The sequence below is a fragment of the Loxodonta africana genome, chromosome 26, assembly GCF_030014295.1.
Source record: "Loxodonta africana isolate mLoxAfr1 chromosome 26, mLoxAfr1.hap2, whole genome shotgun sequence".
Taxonomy (NCBI): domain Eukaryota; kingdom Metazoa; phylum Chordata; class Mammalia; order Proboscidea; family Elephantidae; genus Loxodonta; species Loxodonta africana.
The window spans coordinates 15,355,670-15,372,260 of NC_087367.1; the positions used below are offsets into that span (position 1 = coordinate 15,355,670).

General features: G+C 40.1%; 1 protein-coding gene across 12 annotated transcripts in view; it reads left to right on the forward strand.

Annotated features, from left to right (window-relative positions):
• Positions 1 to 21: 21 nt before the first annotated feature.
• PIGF (phosphatidylinositol glycan anchor biosynthesis class F) overlaps positions 22 to 16,591 on the forward strand; it is a 40,984-nt gene continuing 24,414 nt past the window's right edge. For 9 of the 12 annotated variants that reach the window (XR_010319475.1, XR_010319476.1, XR_010319472.1 and 6 more), the window contains exons 1-4: positions 385 to 492; positions 2,259 to 2,507; positions 3,548 to 3,639; positions 5,406 to 5,522. Coding sequence is in view for 4 of the 12 variants with exons in the window: in XM_010597279.3 (XP_010595581.2) it covers positions 403 to 492; positions 2,259 to 2,507; positions 3,548 to 3,639; positions 5,406 to 5,522 (548 nt within the window). In the remaining 8 variants the exon portion in view is untranslated. The other 3 variants (XM_003417555.4, XM_010597278.3, XM_023557265.2) reach the window with 3 other exon arrangements.

Below are 16,591 nucleotides of genomic sequence, written 5' to 3' on the forward strand. Positions count from 1 at the left end.
TGGGGCTCGGGTTCCGCCCCCACGACCTTGCGCCTGCGCGAGGGTCAGGGCAGCGAGTCGCACCTGATGGTGGGTGGCGGCAGCCTCCCCTTCCCATCCGCGGGCGGGAGAGTTAGGTAAGCCCAGCTGGAGCCCCCGGTTCGCTCGCCCCCCGGAAGTGCGAGCAGCCCCCAGCAACGGCCGCAGTGGGCGCGAGTCTCTGTGCCCCACCGTCCGCTCGAGCGCCACCATTCCGGCGTGACCCCAGGGGCTTCCCTGATGGACCGACTGAGGTTCGGATCCGACTTTTGCCTCTGTACCTGTTTTCTCTGGTGTCCACCGCCTGTGCTCTTTGCCACCTGTAATCCCGCCGGGTGAAGCTTGGGCAGAGCCCTGATCGACCAGTTTGGGGTGGGGCTGCAGATGAACGTCCCGCGATTCCCAGGAAGGCTTCTCTGGGAGCAGCTCAGAGGAGCCTTCTCACCGGCTGTAATACCCGTCGATCTGAGCCAGGTGAAACCGACGGCGCCAGGGCGGTGGCCTTCCCATGGGGCTCCTGTTAGGTGTCTTCCCGGGCACGCCAGGGCCTAACAGTGCTTGTTTCTCAGGAAGGGCCCCTGCGTTTGTTTGTGGGCAACCTCTACCTACTCGTTCGGGCATTCATTCAACAAACATGGAGTATGGGTACTGCTTGTTATCTTAGATCCAAATCCATTGATATCAGGTGGCATTCTGAGAATGGCCGAGATGAATGGTGCCCGAAGGGGTATCTGTTGTTGAATATTGCCCTTCTTTCCCAGTTAGTTGAGGCTAGAACCCGTGAGAAACCTGTTTTGTCTCATCTTCCCCTTCGATCTCTTCCCGATGCCTGGTGTGATATAAAGAGGCCAGGCTTTGGAGTGGCTTTAGCACTTGGGAGCTTAGGACCTTGGATGTGTCTCTTAACATATCTTAATTTGTTTCCTTATCAGTAAAATATTTGCCTTTGACAATCATTCTCTCACGTGCTCTTTCACGGTCGCTCAGTATGTATGTATATGTGGATGTGCCAAAAGTACATTTTTTTCCTCCTTCCATTAATGTTTTACTTTTGATTGGAATATAGCACCTGTGACATCATCCTTTGGAAACCCTGGTGGTGTAGTGGTTAAGCGCTATGGCTGCTAACCAAAGGGTCAGCAGTTGGAATCCACCAGGCACTCCTTGGAAACTATGGGGCAGTTCTACTCTGTCCTGTAGGGTCCCTATGAGTCAGAATTGACTCAGCGGCACTGGGTTTGGTTTTTGGTTTGGGTTAACATCATTCTTTCAACAGCCATCTAAGGGGCATTATCATTTTGGTATCTCTGGAGAAATGGGATCCGTTAGGAGTGAGTCCCTGCGTCATGGGGCTCCTCAGAAGATCTGCTTGAAAACTATCACAACCTCGAAAACCACATGGAGCACAGTTCTACTCTGCAACACATGGGGTCGCCATGAGTTGAAATGGACTGGATGGCAACTGCTTTTGGTTTTTGGAGTCCCTTAGCATAACACTCTTTGAACTCCCTTGATTACCTTGGCACCATCATTTGAATATTTGAGTGTGCACTTAGTATCACTTGGTATTTGCGTAACCCGTTGGCGTTGAGTCGATTCCGACTCATGATGACCCTGTAGGACAGAGTGGAACTGCCTGCCCCAGAGAGTTTCCAAGGGGCGGCTAGTAGATGCAAACTGTTGACCTTTTGGTTAGCAGCCAAGCTCTTAACCACTGTGCCATCAGGGCTTCTGTGTATTTGCCAGAAGATGTAAATACTGTGATGTTGGACTAAGGATCCAGAGTGGTAGAAGACAACAACAACAACTTGGCCAAAGTGTATTCATGGGGTTTCTAGACAGCATATGTTATATTTCCAACCAAATGATTTTATCTGTGCAGTTTTGATCTCCATGATTTTGGCCAAAAAAAGTAAAATGAATTGCTTAATTGGTCCTAGCACATGTCCCTTTTGCAGAAACCAGTTACAAATATTTGAGAAACTAGTAAATTTGTCCTTTTTAGGCTCTGAGAGCTGTTTGGGTGGAAGAATCAGTACCACAGTAAGAGGGTCTAAGGTAAAATGTTAAATTTACCTGTGCGTTAACACATATGCGTCTTTCTATTTTTTGCAACAAATACATTATTGCCTAGAAATTGACTTTAATTCATGGCTGATTATGAGGGGTTGGAACGTTTGAGACAACGGAAGAACTTGTTATTGAATATGCTCTTACTTCGTTAATTTGTTTTTCACTAGATAGCCACTGAAGAAAACACCATGAAAGATACTGACATCAGGAGACTATTGTATGCCCATCTCCTGTGCATATTTTCAGTTATCCTAAGCACCTTCATTCCATCACTCTTCTTGGAGGACTTCTCAGTATTGGAAACCCACTTGACATGGCTGTGCATCTGTTCTGTTTCTGTAACTGCCGTCAATCTAGTATTCTATTTGGTAGTGAAGCCAAATCCACCCTCTAGAAGAAGCTCATTATCACACAAGGTAAGGCTCATTCCTTCATAATTGGTTTTTGAATGGGGCTAGTGGGTTGTTTTTTTTTTAATGGAAGAATAAAGTATTAGTTCAGTTTTCACTAACCTGGTGTTTCTTTTTCAAATCAGTGGCCAATTGCTTGCTAGAAGTTTGTCCACAATGTTTGATAGATAGTATTTATGAAGTTAGGGCAGTTTATTTTCATTTATTTTTGCATTTCTGAAAGACACTTAATGGAGTTCTCAGGAATTATAAAAGAGCCTCCATGGTGGCTCTGTTGTTTTGAACACAGCCTTCCTTGACTAAACAGTGGTGAAGTTTTCAGGTGTTAGAATTTATTTTCTTTAGTATTAATTACTTTACTATTTTATGTGTAAGCTCTGTGTTAGGTAATTTAAGGTACTTGTATTGCTTTATGATTCTAAAAGGTCAATGTGTGTGTTTTACAATTATATCTTCTTTATTTAAGCTCCAGATAAACGGGTCTCATACTGATTTGCAGATAGGCAGGTCTTTTTGCATGTGGGTCATACAGTAACATGAATGTGATTTGGGGGATTATTTAGTAATTTGCTTTTTTGGTGCAAAATTTCCTAGGAAGTTTTTTTTTTTTTTTTTTAAATAAAATAAGTTATTGTAGTTGATATTTATTTTGCAGCTATTTCATGTATCGTCTCTGCAGCTCTTTGGTAATAAGGACTGTGTTTTGTGCTTTCTTGGATCCTTGCATTCTGTTATCAAAAAATATTGATTAAATACCAAGCTCAATATATGCCATAGAAACAGAACCCCTTTTTCACTCTAGTGTTTGTTGGGTTCGGGACACAGGAGAGTGGTACTTGCCTTTTAGCCCTTCCTACAAAGCTATATTGCAGCTGTGTGCTTGACTTCACACAGGACATGTGATTTGACTCTTTGGTCCTCAGATCCAAGGGGCATTCAGGTGTTTCACACATTACGGTAATGGTTTGTGTCTGTAGATAAAATGGAAGGATTTGTTGTCTTCTAGGTGTTCTGATGAGCCTTTAAATTATTCCTTTCTTTTTTAGGTAGGCAGATTTTTGAAGTGCTGCATCTACTTTCTTATGTCCTGTTTCTGCTTTCATGTAATATTTGTTCTATATGGAGCGCCGCTAATAGAGTAAGTCTGAAATGTTTACTTTAGGGCAATTCTATTTTGAACACTCCTTTACTAGCACTGTGTTGACTCTGCTGGTGACTGGAGGAAAGCCATGGTGTGTCTAATTAATGGATCAAGGAAGGATACCGGCTTTATTGCTCTTTTTTTTGAGCAGTGTAACCCTTTTTAAAAAAAGAAAAATTGTGGAATAACTTAATTCATTAAAAGCCTCTATTACCCAATTGTAGGTGGAGTAGTAGGGGGGAACTGCTCCAGAATAATAGCTGTGTGGCCTTAGAACCGTGAACGGAATGTACTATAATAATACATAAAATCTAGTTATAGTAAGAATGCAAGAATTCTTATAATAAAGCTCTGAGAATTAGGAACTGCAATTCTTAGCGTATCACCCCTTAGTAAATGTAATTCTGAAGTACTTGAAAAGACCTTGTTTTCTTAAGGAAAAACCATAGATTTCTGTATGTATTTACTTAATAAATCAATGTCTCTAGTTTAAAAGTAAAATTTAACTCGACATTCTTTTAAAACTAATTTTAAATTCATGAAATCCAAATTCCTGAATATTTCTTTTATAATGTTCATTATATATAGTTTGTGAAACAACAGTATGGCAGTGATTAATGATCACCATGTAATGAGCGATGTGATACATATACACATACATATATACGTACACATGTACATATATATTTGTGTATATATATTTTTTGTATGTAGGTGTGTGTAGAACTATAGAACCAGAAAAATCAAACCCATTGCCATCAAGTTGATTCCAACTCATAGCGACCCTACAGGACAGAGTAGAACTGTCCCATAGTTTCAAAGGAGTACCTGGTGGATTTGAACTGCCAACCTTTTGGTTAGCAGACATATCTCTTAACCACTACGCCTCCAGAGTTTTCATATAGCTATATGTGTGTGTGTGTACACATACATACGTATACACGTATACATGTATGTATATGTGTGTGTATGTATATATGGAGCCATGGTGGCATTGTGGTTAAGAGCTCAGCTGCTAACTAAAAGGTTGGCAGCTAGAATCCAGCAACCGCTCCTTGGAAAACCCTTTGGGGCAATCCTTCTCTGTCCTATAGAGTTACTTAGAGTCAGAATTGACTCAATGGCAATAGGTTTGGTTTGGTTTTATGTATATTTGTATAACACATAGTTATGTATACACACACTAGCAGGTTGTCCTTTTCTAGAGAAGGGAGGGCAAGGCCTTCGTAATGGGAAACGATAGTTTCTGTCTCATCCATTTTAGAATAGAATGAATGTTTAGAGCAGCTGTTCTCAAAGTCTAGTCCTGAGTCAGCAGCATCAGCCTTTTATATAGATGTAAATTCACAGGCCTCAGTCAGAAGCTCTTAAGGGTGGGGCCCCTGATCTTTAGCTCTTCAGGTGGTTCTGATGGAAGCTCGAGTTGATTCACTGGTTATAGAGTAAGGTCCAGAGACTATTGAAAGTTTATTAGGTAGAAATGGGGTTTCTTGCATGGACAATCTCAGGAAGGACCGTGGGATATTTAACACTTCCGAAATCTATCATTAAAGCCAGATACTCACTAGCTTGTTTTTTATAGCTTCCATTTCAGGAGTAAAATTATTTGCAGTAATCATTTGGGTGGGCTTTATGTTACAATTGTAAGTATAAGAAAATATTTTTATATTAAGTCTATTTATGCAGGATGGTGTGTGTATGTACAAATGTATGCATACCTTTAACATTTTTTAAAAATTAATAAAGTTTTTTTTTTTTCCTAGGTTGGCACTGGAAACATTTTTATTTGCAGTTATTTTGTCTACTTTTACTACTGTGCCTTGTCTGTGCTTGTTAGGACCAAACATCAAAGCATGGCTGAGAGTTTTCAGTAGAAATGGGTAAGTTTTAATTTTATATTTTAGTGATCTTTGAAATAAATTTTAAAAAATGAATGAAACATTTTTCCATCTATAGCAGCTTGCTGATTGTTCCATGAGTGTTTCTCCGCACTGTATGGTTCTCAGATGTAAGAGGCCACCTCAGTTAAGAGTTGAGGGTCGGGAAGGGGTGGCATGCATTTGAGAGGGAGTCAGATGGGCAGAGCGATAGGCTCTTCCCTCTGCCTTAGCAAGGTCAGCTCTGCTTTTTTCCCTTTTGTATGGTAAAGTTACACGTAGCCATTTGTTTGCAAAAAAGATTTCTGCTGCCAAAAGAAAGCTTTGAAACCACTGCTCTGGGATAATTTTGTACTGTGATACAATTGCTGTAATTTCTACTTCTACATCTTATAATGTAGACATGGGGTCCACAATCTAAAAATGTTTTGTGCAACCACTATAATTTCTTGTTCAGCCTCTTTCATGGTAAGACATCAGAGTCCAAGGTTTAGAGAATTTTCTTTCCTTAGTGGCCACGTGTATTTTCAGCATAGCTAAGTTAAAATTTTCGCTGTTTGAAAGGCATTGAAACGATGTGCAGCAAAAATGGTTGAGGCATAACTGAGCAGGATATTTGCAGCCCACACTTTTGCCCTGTTTGTCATCACATGATAAAAACGTCCAGAGCACTTACCCTGTGCCCCGTGTTGTGCGGAGCTCTTTGTGGATTTGGCGACATTAGCCACAATTCTTTCCCCGAGGCACTTGCAAGTTGAAGGGACACAGAATGAAATGAGCAAACAATACAAGACTAAAATTGTGTAACCCAAACATTAAGTACTGTGGGAAGACTCAGTAGGAGACCCCTGAAGGATGGCCCTGGAGGGCGGAGCGGCCTAGTAAGGACTACGCTCGTGAGTGTGAGATTTGGTGAGACTACCGGGAAGGGAAAGGCACTCTGTGCTAGGGCGACAGCTTGAGTGAAAGCAAGCAGAGAAAGGGAAAATGAAGATGGCCTTTTTGAGTGACTTGTTGGTTTTGCAGAAATCAACCCTAGTGGAGAGAGGATGCAGCCTGGATAGCTTGGCTCCATAAATTACTACCTTGCTTCTGAAATCAGTTCTGTTTGTTCCCCTTTAGAACCATCACGAAGTCTTTCAGAAAAAGTCTCACACTCAGAAAGGCTCTAGAAAACAAAACTGCGACAATTGAAAACTTTTTTCCCAAATGGAAGTAATTTCTTTTATCATTTTAGTTTGAAATGTTTTCACAGTGGAAGTCTATTGAAACATAAAACCAGTTGCCGTGGAGCAAACTCTTGACTCCTGGTGACCCCACGTGTGCCAGGAGAACTGTGCTCCGTGGGGTTTTCAGTGGCTCATTTTCCGAAGTAGATGACTAGGCCTTTCTTCTGAGGCACCTCTGGGCGAACTTGAACCTCCAACCTTTCGGTTAGCAGCTGAGAGCACTAACTGTTTGCACCATACCGTATTGGTATGGATTGGTGGTTTATCCGGCTTTGAATTCTGTGTCTGATAATGGCGTTAATACTTTATTTGGGGATGACGTGGCTATCTGAGATTTTACAGTCAGCTCTGCTGTGACATGGCGTACGTATTCCTAAGAATCACTACACTGTGCAAAATTGGGCAATAAAAACCACAGGGCTATGGGAAGGATGAGGTTGGGGAATACAGATAACATTCAAAAACTTCATCAGTGACACATTTTTAAAAAAAGGAATTTAATAAAAGATAGTAAAAAATTATATACATGTTAAATGGTTAAGAAATACATAAATACTACAGCAAATATGGCACTCTCCCTTAAAAAGACCAGAAGTTTGCTTGTAGAAGTGGGTGCGGGGAAGGTGGCTTCTTGTGAGTTATTGTGAGGTGGTAAAGGAGGGTTGTCAGAAATCTGATGGAAGGTTAACACCAGATATGAATGGGTATCATTTGTAACCCACACAGTTAAGCTGAGGTGACACCCGTTCATAACCCACATGGTTCAGCTGAGGTGACACCCATTCATAACTCACACCGTAAGCTGAGGTGACACCTCTTCATAACTCACACAGTAAGCTGAGGTAGCAGCTGGGTTTTTACAAACAGCTTTCTTAAGATATAATTCATATACCATACAATTGTTACATTTGAAGTATACGATTCAGTGATTTTTTAGTATATTCACAGATGTGCACAACCATCACCATAGCCAATTTAGGACATTTTCATTGCCTTGGAAAGAAACCTATCTCTCACCCCCTTTTTGCTCAAACTTTCCAGCCCTAAGGAACCACTTTCTGACAAAAAGCAGTCTACTTCCTGTCTCTATAGCTTTGCTTATTCTAAACATTTCATATAACTGGAATCATATATGACCTTTTGTGACTGATGTTTTTCACTTGGCATGTTTTTAAGGTTCGTCCGTGTTGTGGCATATATCAGTACCTCATTCCTTTTTATGCCCAAATAATGTTCCATTGTATGGATATACCACATTTTGTTTAGCCATTTACCAGTTGATGAACATTTGGGTTGTTTCTACCGTTTGGCTATTAAGGATAATACCTTTATACACCTTTGTGTACAGGTTTGTTTCATTTCTCTTGAGTATATATGGTTTTTTGTTTTTTTTTTAATACATGCCTTGAAGTGGAGTTGCTGGGTCGTGTGATAACTATGTTTAATTGTTTAAGGAACTAGAAGACTGTTTTCCAAAGTGACTTTATCATTTTACATTTCCACCAGCAGTGTACAAGAGTTTCCATCTCCTAGCTGATGCTATTTTTTCTTTGTTATTCACGCTTTTAGTGTTTTGTCTGAGAAATCGTTGCCAGATTTGTGGTTGTGAAGATTTACCCATATGTTTTATTTTTTAAGAGTTTCATAGTTTTAACTCTTAAATTTAGGACCTTCATCCATTTTGAGTTAATTTTTGTATAAGGTGTGAGAGGAGGGCCCAACTTCATTCTTTTGTGTGTGACTGTCCAGTTGTCCCAGCACCATTTGTTGAAAAGACTATTCTCTCTCCATTGAAATGGTCTTGAAGCCCTTGTTGAAAACCAGTTTACCACAGATTTGTACATTTGTTTCTGGGCTCTCTGTTCCACTGATCCATGTCTGTTCATACACTAGCACCAAACTATCTTGATTAGCTGGTAGATATTTGAGGGATATGCGTGTTGTATATTCCTTTGTGGCTTGGTGCAGCTGGGTGTTTTTTTGCGTTCACCCGGTATTTCTCACAGACGAAATCACTCAAATTATTCCCTAAGAGCTCAGCTAAATTGGAACAAATTTGCATTTTCCAAAGAAGCGTTATAGCAGAGCTGACTGTATATATAAATTACTAATGTTTTAAACTTTTAAAAAAATCAGTCTTGTGTTTACCAGTGTTTATTGCAACACTATTCACAATAGCCAAAAGGTGGAAACAACCTAAATGACCATCAGCAGATAAATGGATAAACAAAATGTGGTACACACATACAGTGGAATGCTACAATGACCATCAGCAGATAAATGGATAAACAAAATGTGGTACACACATACAGTGGAATGCTACAATGACTATCAGCAGATAAATGGATAAACAAAATGTGGTACACACATACAGTGGAATGCTACTCAGCCAGTAAAATAGGAGAAATGAAGTCTTAGTATGTACTGCAGTGTGGATGGAGCTGGAAGACGTTATGCTGAGTGAAATAAGCCAGTCACAAAAGGACAAATAGTGTATGACCTTGCGTATATAAAAAGACAAGAAAAGGCAAATGTATAGAGGACAAAGTTTATCAGTGGTTGCCAGGGGCAGGAGAGAGAGAAGAGGGGGTTAATGGTTAACAGTGATGAAAAGTTGCATCGATTAAGGTGGGGTCGCACAGCCGGTTATTCTAATGGCTGTCAATAAGTTGTACGCCTGTAAAAAGTTGAATTGGCAAAAGTTGTGTGATAGATGTATTTACAATAATGACAAAAAAAAAAAGAGTAGCTGCTGAGGCTTCTTATGGATAACCAAAAACCTCAAGAGTTTGGTTTCTTGCTTTGGAGGTTTAGGGTCATGGTTTCATGGTACATCCCAGTTAATCGGCCTAATGACCTGCTTAGTGCTTCTGTTCTACCTTCTAGTCCACTGTGTAGTGTCTGGGGTCTTAAAAGCTCTCAAGTGGCCATCCAAGGCACAACGATTGTTCTCTATTCACCTGGAGCAACGAAGAAGGAGAACCAGGAATACGAGGATATGGGGTGTGTGGCTAATTTCCTCCATGAACAGCTGCCTCCTTTGCCATGAGACAGAAAAACTGGATGGTACCCAGCTACCAATACTGAACATTTTGATCAAAGATTCCATAGAACAATCCTGATAGAAAGGGGGAAAATGCAGAACAGAATTTCAAATTCTTATGGACTCTATAGACTTTTTGGAGCCAGGGAGGCTGGAAGAATCCCTGAAACTATTGCCCTGAGATAATCTTTTTTTTTTTTTTAAATAATTTTTATTGTGCTTTAAGTGAAAGTTTACAAATCAAGTCAGTCTGTCACATGTAAGCTTATATATACTTTACTACATACTCCCATTTACTCTCCCCCTAATGAGTCAGCCTGCTCCCTTCTTCCAGTCTCTCCTTTCGTGACCCTTTTGTCAGTTTCTAACCCTCTCTACCCTCCCATCTCCCCTCCAGACAGGAGCTGCCAACACAGTCTCAAGTGTCCACCTGATACAAGTAGCTCACTCTTCATCAGCATCTCTCTCCAGCCCATTGTCCAGTACCTTCCATGTCTGATGAGTAGTCTTTGGGAGTGGTTCCTATCCTGGGCCAACAGAAGGTTTGGGGACCATGACCACCGGGATTCTACTAGTCTCAGTCAGACCATTAAGTCTGGTCTTTTTATGAGAATTTGGGGTCTGCATCCCACTGTTCTCCTGCTCCCTCAGGGGTTCTCTGTTGTGCTCCCTGTCAGGGCAATCATCAGTTGTGGCCAGGCACCATCTAGTTCTTCTGGTCTCAGGATGATGTAAGTCTCTAGTTCATGTGGCCTTTTCTGTCTCGGACTCATAGTTATCGTGTGACCTTGGTGTTCTTCATTCTCCTTTGATCCAGATGGGTTGAGACCCCTGAGATAATCTTTAAAGTTTAAACCAAAAATATCCCCTGAAGTCATCTTAAAAAACGAGCAGTAGTTTAGCTTAACTAGTGAAAAAGGTCCGCCTTGAGCATTGCACTCTTTTAAGGACTATCTATATGGGATCAGATTGACAACAGAAACTTGAAAGATTAGATAGAAACCTTAGGGGAAGTGGGTTTATGTTAATGAGGGTGGAACAGCTCAGAAAAGGAGGGTGAGGATGGTTGCACAACTTGAAAACTGTAATCAGTGTTGCTAAATTGTACATGTAGAGTCTCAGGAACTGGTGTATGTTTTGCTGTGTATATTAACAAAAACAATTAAAAAAAAAGAATATAAACAAAATGCTAGAAAAAAAGAGAAGCTGTTCCTAATTTGTCTTAATATTGGATCGTAAATTTAATATGCGTATATTTTTCTGGACCTGTTTTAAGCCTAGTTCTACTTTTAACCCAAATGATATCTTGCAGTTACACCTATTACTTTCTACTGAGTAAAAACAACAAAACTCATGTATTGTAAAATTTGCCCTTTGAGTCTGAAATTTGGTGAATAAGTCTGCTGTCTTATTTTCATATCCTTTAGCACATTATTCCTTCTCGGCAGGATCTATAACAAATGTGAAACTTGAACTTACAGGGAGAAGATACCATTTTCTAGCTAGCAGATTGAAAAAGAACCATAAATTTGGTAATACACTGTGTTGTCAAGGGCTTCAGAAAACAGGTGCTGACGGGATTTTTTTTAATGGGATTGTAAATTGGTTCCGATTTTACGAAGGGCCCAACCAGCTGCCGTTGAATCAGCTCTGACTCATGGCGACTCCATATATGTCAGAGTCGAGCCGTGCTCCGTAGGGTTTTCACTGACTGCTTTTTCAGAGATAGATTGCCAAGCCTTTCTTCTGAGGAGCTTGCAAGTGGACTCAAATCTCCAGGGCAGTTTGGTAATATCTGTAAAATTATAATACACATCTTTGACCCAGCAGTTCCACTTTCAGGATTTTATCTAGCACATCTATAAAACATTGAATGCGTGAGGTTACTCATTTTAGCATTGAGAGTAACCTAAATGTCCTTTAATAAAGCCGGGTTAAGTTTAACCTACACCATGAAATACTATGAATGTTAAGAAAACAACTCTTTATGGATTTGTTAAGTGAAAGAGAATAAGGTGAACAAATGTGTAGAGGAAGCTCCTATTAATGTAAAAAGTTGGCAGGGAGGAATAGAGATATCTATGTATCTCTGTAAGGATATATAAGGAACCGATAAAGCATTAATTGTCTCTGGGGAGGGGATCTGAAAAGCTAGACGACAAGGTGAGAGGGATACTTCCCAATGAATATCCTTTGTTATCTTTTGAAATGAACCATATTAATGTACTACCTAGTCAAAAATATTATAGTTTTTTTTTTTTATAATTTTTATTGTGCTGAAGAGGAATGTTACAAATCAAGTCAGTCTCACAAAAACCCGTATACACCTTCCTACACACTCCCAATTACTCTCCCCCTAATGAGACAGCCTGCTCTCTCCCTCCACTCTCTCTTTTCCTGTCCTTTTTGCCAGCTTCTAAGCCCCTCCTCCCTCTCATCTCCCCTCCAGGGAGGAGATGCCAACATAGCCTCAACTGTCCACCTGATCCAAGAAGCTCACTCCTTACCAGCATCCCTCTCCAACCCATTGTCCAGTCCAATCCATGTCAGAAGAGTTGGCTTCGGGAATGGTTCCTGTCCTGGGCCAACAGAAGGTCTGGGGGACATGACCACTGGGGTCCTTCTAGTCTCAGTCAGACCATTAAGTCTGGTCTTAGGAGAATTTGGGGTCTGCATCCCATTGCTTCCCTGCTCCCTCAGGTGTAATTAGTTTTTAAAGCACTTTCATATATATGTTATAGCATTTAATTCTCACAGCAATCTGGTGAGATACTTGTAGTTTACCATTTTCTAGATAAAAAGGCAACAAGTTAAGTGATTTTTTTCCAAGCTTATACAGCTCATATGGTAAGCAGTAGAGCTGGAGCTTGAATCCAGATCACCTGACTGTAGAGAAGTTAGAAGGCTCCAGTAACTGAGGGTCAGAAAACGGATTCTTGCCCCGACTTCACCACTTAGTGGCCAAGTGATTTTGCACAAGCTACTCGGCCTCATAGATCCTCGTGTAGAATGTGGTTGTAATAATGCTAGTATGTACTTTGCAGGGTTATCATTAGAACCTAGTGAGATTAGGAATGAAATCAAGTAGTAGGCACTCAAGAAATGTTTGTCAAGTGGATTAACAAATGTCAAGCGCAGTGCTTAAGTACTCAGCCACTAACTGAAAGGTCAGCAGTTCAAACCCACCAGCCTCTCCGGAGAAAAATATGGCAGCCTGCTTCCGTGAAGATTTATAGCCTTGGAAACCCCATTGGGCAGTTCTGCTCTGCCCTGTAGGGTCACTATGAGTAGGAATCGACTCTACGCCAATGGGTTAACGAGTTGGATTTTGACTGCAGCTTGTCTCAGAATCTCTTCTTTGTTTAGGTAACAGTCTTAAAATGTGCAGCCTGTAGACGGCCATGGAGAAGGAGTAACCTTTTCTCAGTTCGTTTAGAATGAAGTTTATTTGAACGTCAGCGTGAGAGGTGAACTGAAGTTTTCATGTCTCCACTGTACTGTTTCTTCCTTGCGCTTTTATCTCACATCAAGAATTTAGATATAAAACATGTCAAACTTTGAACTAAGACATAATTGATTTGGTAGCTTGTTTAGTCTTAGAGTTGGACTTTCTTAAATGTTCACTTTTATGCAAAAATACAGTTTTTAAAAATCAAAGGTCTGGTGGTTCTGCAGTAATACTATGAAATATGCACAAAAACAATTACTTGTGTTTTGCTTTGAAATTCTGGTGACCTTGCCAAGGTGAAGACACTAAGACCAATTTGTGTGGACAAAGACAACAAGCCTCTTTTTGTCATCTTTTTATTGAAATGGATTTCATATTGAGAAAAAGCACTGTGGACATTAGGAGTGAAAAGATAGTGAATGACCAAGGGCTTAGTCATATTAAAAAACAGGTAAAAAGATTGAATGTGGGCACAAAAATTTAGTGTGGAACGAGGCATTGGTTTGAGTATTCATTCAGTGGGGGAAGAGAACGTTTTGCAAACAGCTATGCAGTCTACTACCAACCGAAATATTGGTGATTTAGACCCACACATAGGTGCCTTGGAAGAAAGGCCTATCAGTCTGCTTCCAAAAGGCCACAGCCTTGTGGAGCGCAACTCTGCTCTGCAACACATGGGGTCGCCATGAGTTGACTCGACGGCAGCGTGGCGAGGACAGTTTATGTCAGAGTTCTGTGAAATATCGTTAGCCACTAGGAAGAGTAATAGTGTCTCTTTTTTAGACGTAGCATCAACAGTTAAAAAGATCAGATATATCTGGACAACCACTATTTCCCTGACAGCCTATCTAAGCCAAAGCCACAAGCGTATACTGTAAACCACCATCGGGTACCTGATACCATGTCTGACACATAGTAGATGCTCAAAATGGTCTGTTTATTTCAATTACTGTTTAATGTAATGAATCTCTGTAGAGTCTAAAACAGTTACTTGGAGTTCATTGTCATGAAGGTTGATCTGTAATACAACTTTAGCCACTTTTTAAGTTTATACACGGTAGCGTAGTGAGCCCTTTACTTTGTTTTTAACCCTATTGACACAAGTTCCTTAACTGAAAAAAGACGCCAATCACCAGAGAACTCATATGATTTTATTATGGAAATCTTTAAATGAGAATAAATCAGTATCAGTGCTGCTATAAAGTAATAAATAGAAAGGAATATACCTGTTTGATTTTCTTTTACCTTGATCATTTATTACTATGTATAAAACCAAAACAACACACCCATTGCCCCTGAGCTGATTCCGACTCTTAGGGGTCCTGTAGGACAGAATTAGAACTGCCCCATAGGATTTCCAAGGCTGTAATCATTTAATCATTTATGCACTGGGTTGGGTTTTAATCTTTATGGAAGTGGACTGCTCTACCTTTCTCCTGTGGAGCGGCTGGTGGGTTCAAGCGGCCAACTTATGGTTAGCAGCTGAGTGCTTAACTACTGCACCACCAAGGCTCGCTTACTCTCTGTATGTGTGTATATCATAAGAATTCAAATTCTAGAAAAATATAAAAAGTTAAAGATTTTAGTAATCCTATTAAAAGGCAGCCATTACAGCAGATTTGGTATGTTCTTCTTATTTGTCTGTGCATATAACATGTATGTAATTTTAAAACAAAAATGGTTATACTAGTTACTGTTTTATAACTTGCTTTTGTTTTGTTTTGTTTTTTAACTTAATTTATTGGACACATCTTTAACTGTGTATGTGTGTATAATCTACTTTTGTATACTGTCCTTCGTATCTTCATGTGTGAGTAACAGAAACCTTCAGCTGAAATTGGTTTGCGTATTAGGTAAACTAGCTTACACAGCAAGCAGAGGCTGGGTGGCTCTAGATGCAAATAGGGAACTAGCTGGGCTTCTCACTTATTTCCTTTGTTCTTTTCCTCAGGCTGATAGTGAGATGACAGCAACTGCTTTTTCTTGGGTCTTCCTAAAGGGAATGGGACCACAATGATTAGGTTAGTCTTTTGCAGCAGATTTGCCCAGTGCAATGCATTGTTTGATTTCTTGACTGGTGCTTCCGTGGGCATTGGTTGTGGATCCATGTAAAATGAAACCCTTGACCCCTTCAATCTTTTCTCCATTTATCGTGATGTTGCTTATTGATCCAGTCGTGAGGATTTTTGTTTTCTTTATGTTGAGGTGTATTCCATACTGAAGGTTGTAGTCTTTGATTTTCATCAGTAAGTGCTTCAAGCCCTCTTTACTTTCAGCAAGCAATCAGCCTGGAAGAAAATACTACCCAAGAAACAGAACAAATAAACTCCATGCAGTTTACCATAGAAAAATTATATGAATTCAGTAAAATAGCTCAAAGATGAGATGATGAAACAATAAAGTGAGGTGAAGGAGATGACTGAGGTAATTCGGGAATCTAAGCTGCCCCATTACTGATCATAAATTCGAAGCATCAAGAGACATAACAGACAGAAGATCATGTTCTAGCATGGAAGAAAGGCTTGAGCTAATTAAAATGAGTGAGTGATGAGAATAAAGCAATCAGAGAAGATATGATAGATTTAGAGAACAAAGGAGACTCAACGTAAAAGTAGTTAGTGTCCCAACCGTAAGAACAAAAATAATTTAAAGATCTGATCGTTTCCCCAAATGAAGGAAGTAGTCAATTTGTACATTAAAAGGACTGTCTAATTGTACAAGAGCCTACTTGATTTAACCTCTTTAGGGACTAAGGATTAAGTGAAATTCTGCATACTAAAAATGAGTCCCATCTCAGCCCTGGCTCTTTTCCCCTGCGTGGCTCAGAACGCTGGCAGTTAAACTTATACCATCTAGGCAGAATACTGGACTGTTTCTTTCTGGAGAAAATGATACAGGAGATAAACCTACAAATACTGACATATAGGGGTCCTTTAAGGAAAAGGCTGGATCTCTACTCAATCCCTGGTACAATGAAGCCTACCTCTGCCAGTTGAATAATCTTGCTTACACCCAGGGAGCGTCCAATTAATGTTCTCACTTTTTTTTTTCGGTAATAGCTTTATTGAGATATAATTGTATACCATCACATTTACCCATTTAAAATATACAATTCAGTGGTTTTTAGTATAGTCACAGAGTTGATTAACCATCCCCACAATCTAGTTTTAGAACATTTTCGTCGCACCCAAGAGAAACTCCATACTTACTAGCAGTCACTCCCCATTCCCATCCTTCCCTCCATTCCCCAGCCTCAGGCAACCACTAATGCACTTTCTGTCTATAGATTTTCCTGCTCTGGACATTTCATATGTAGTGTTTCACTTTTAAGTAGAATGAGAAATAAAGAATC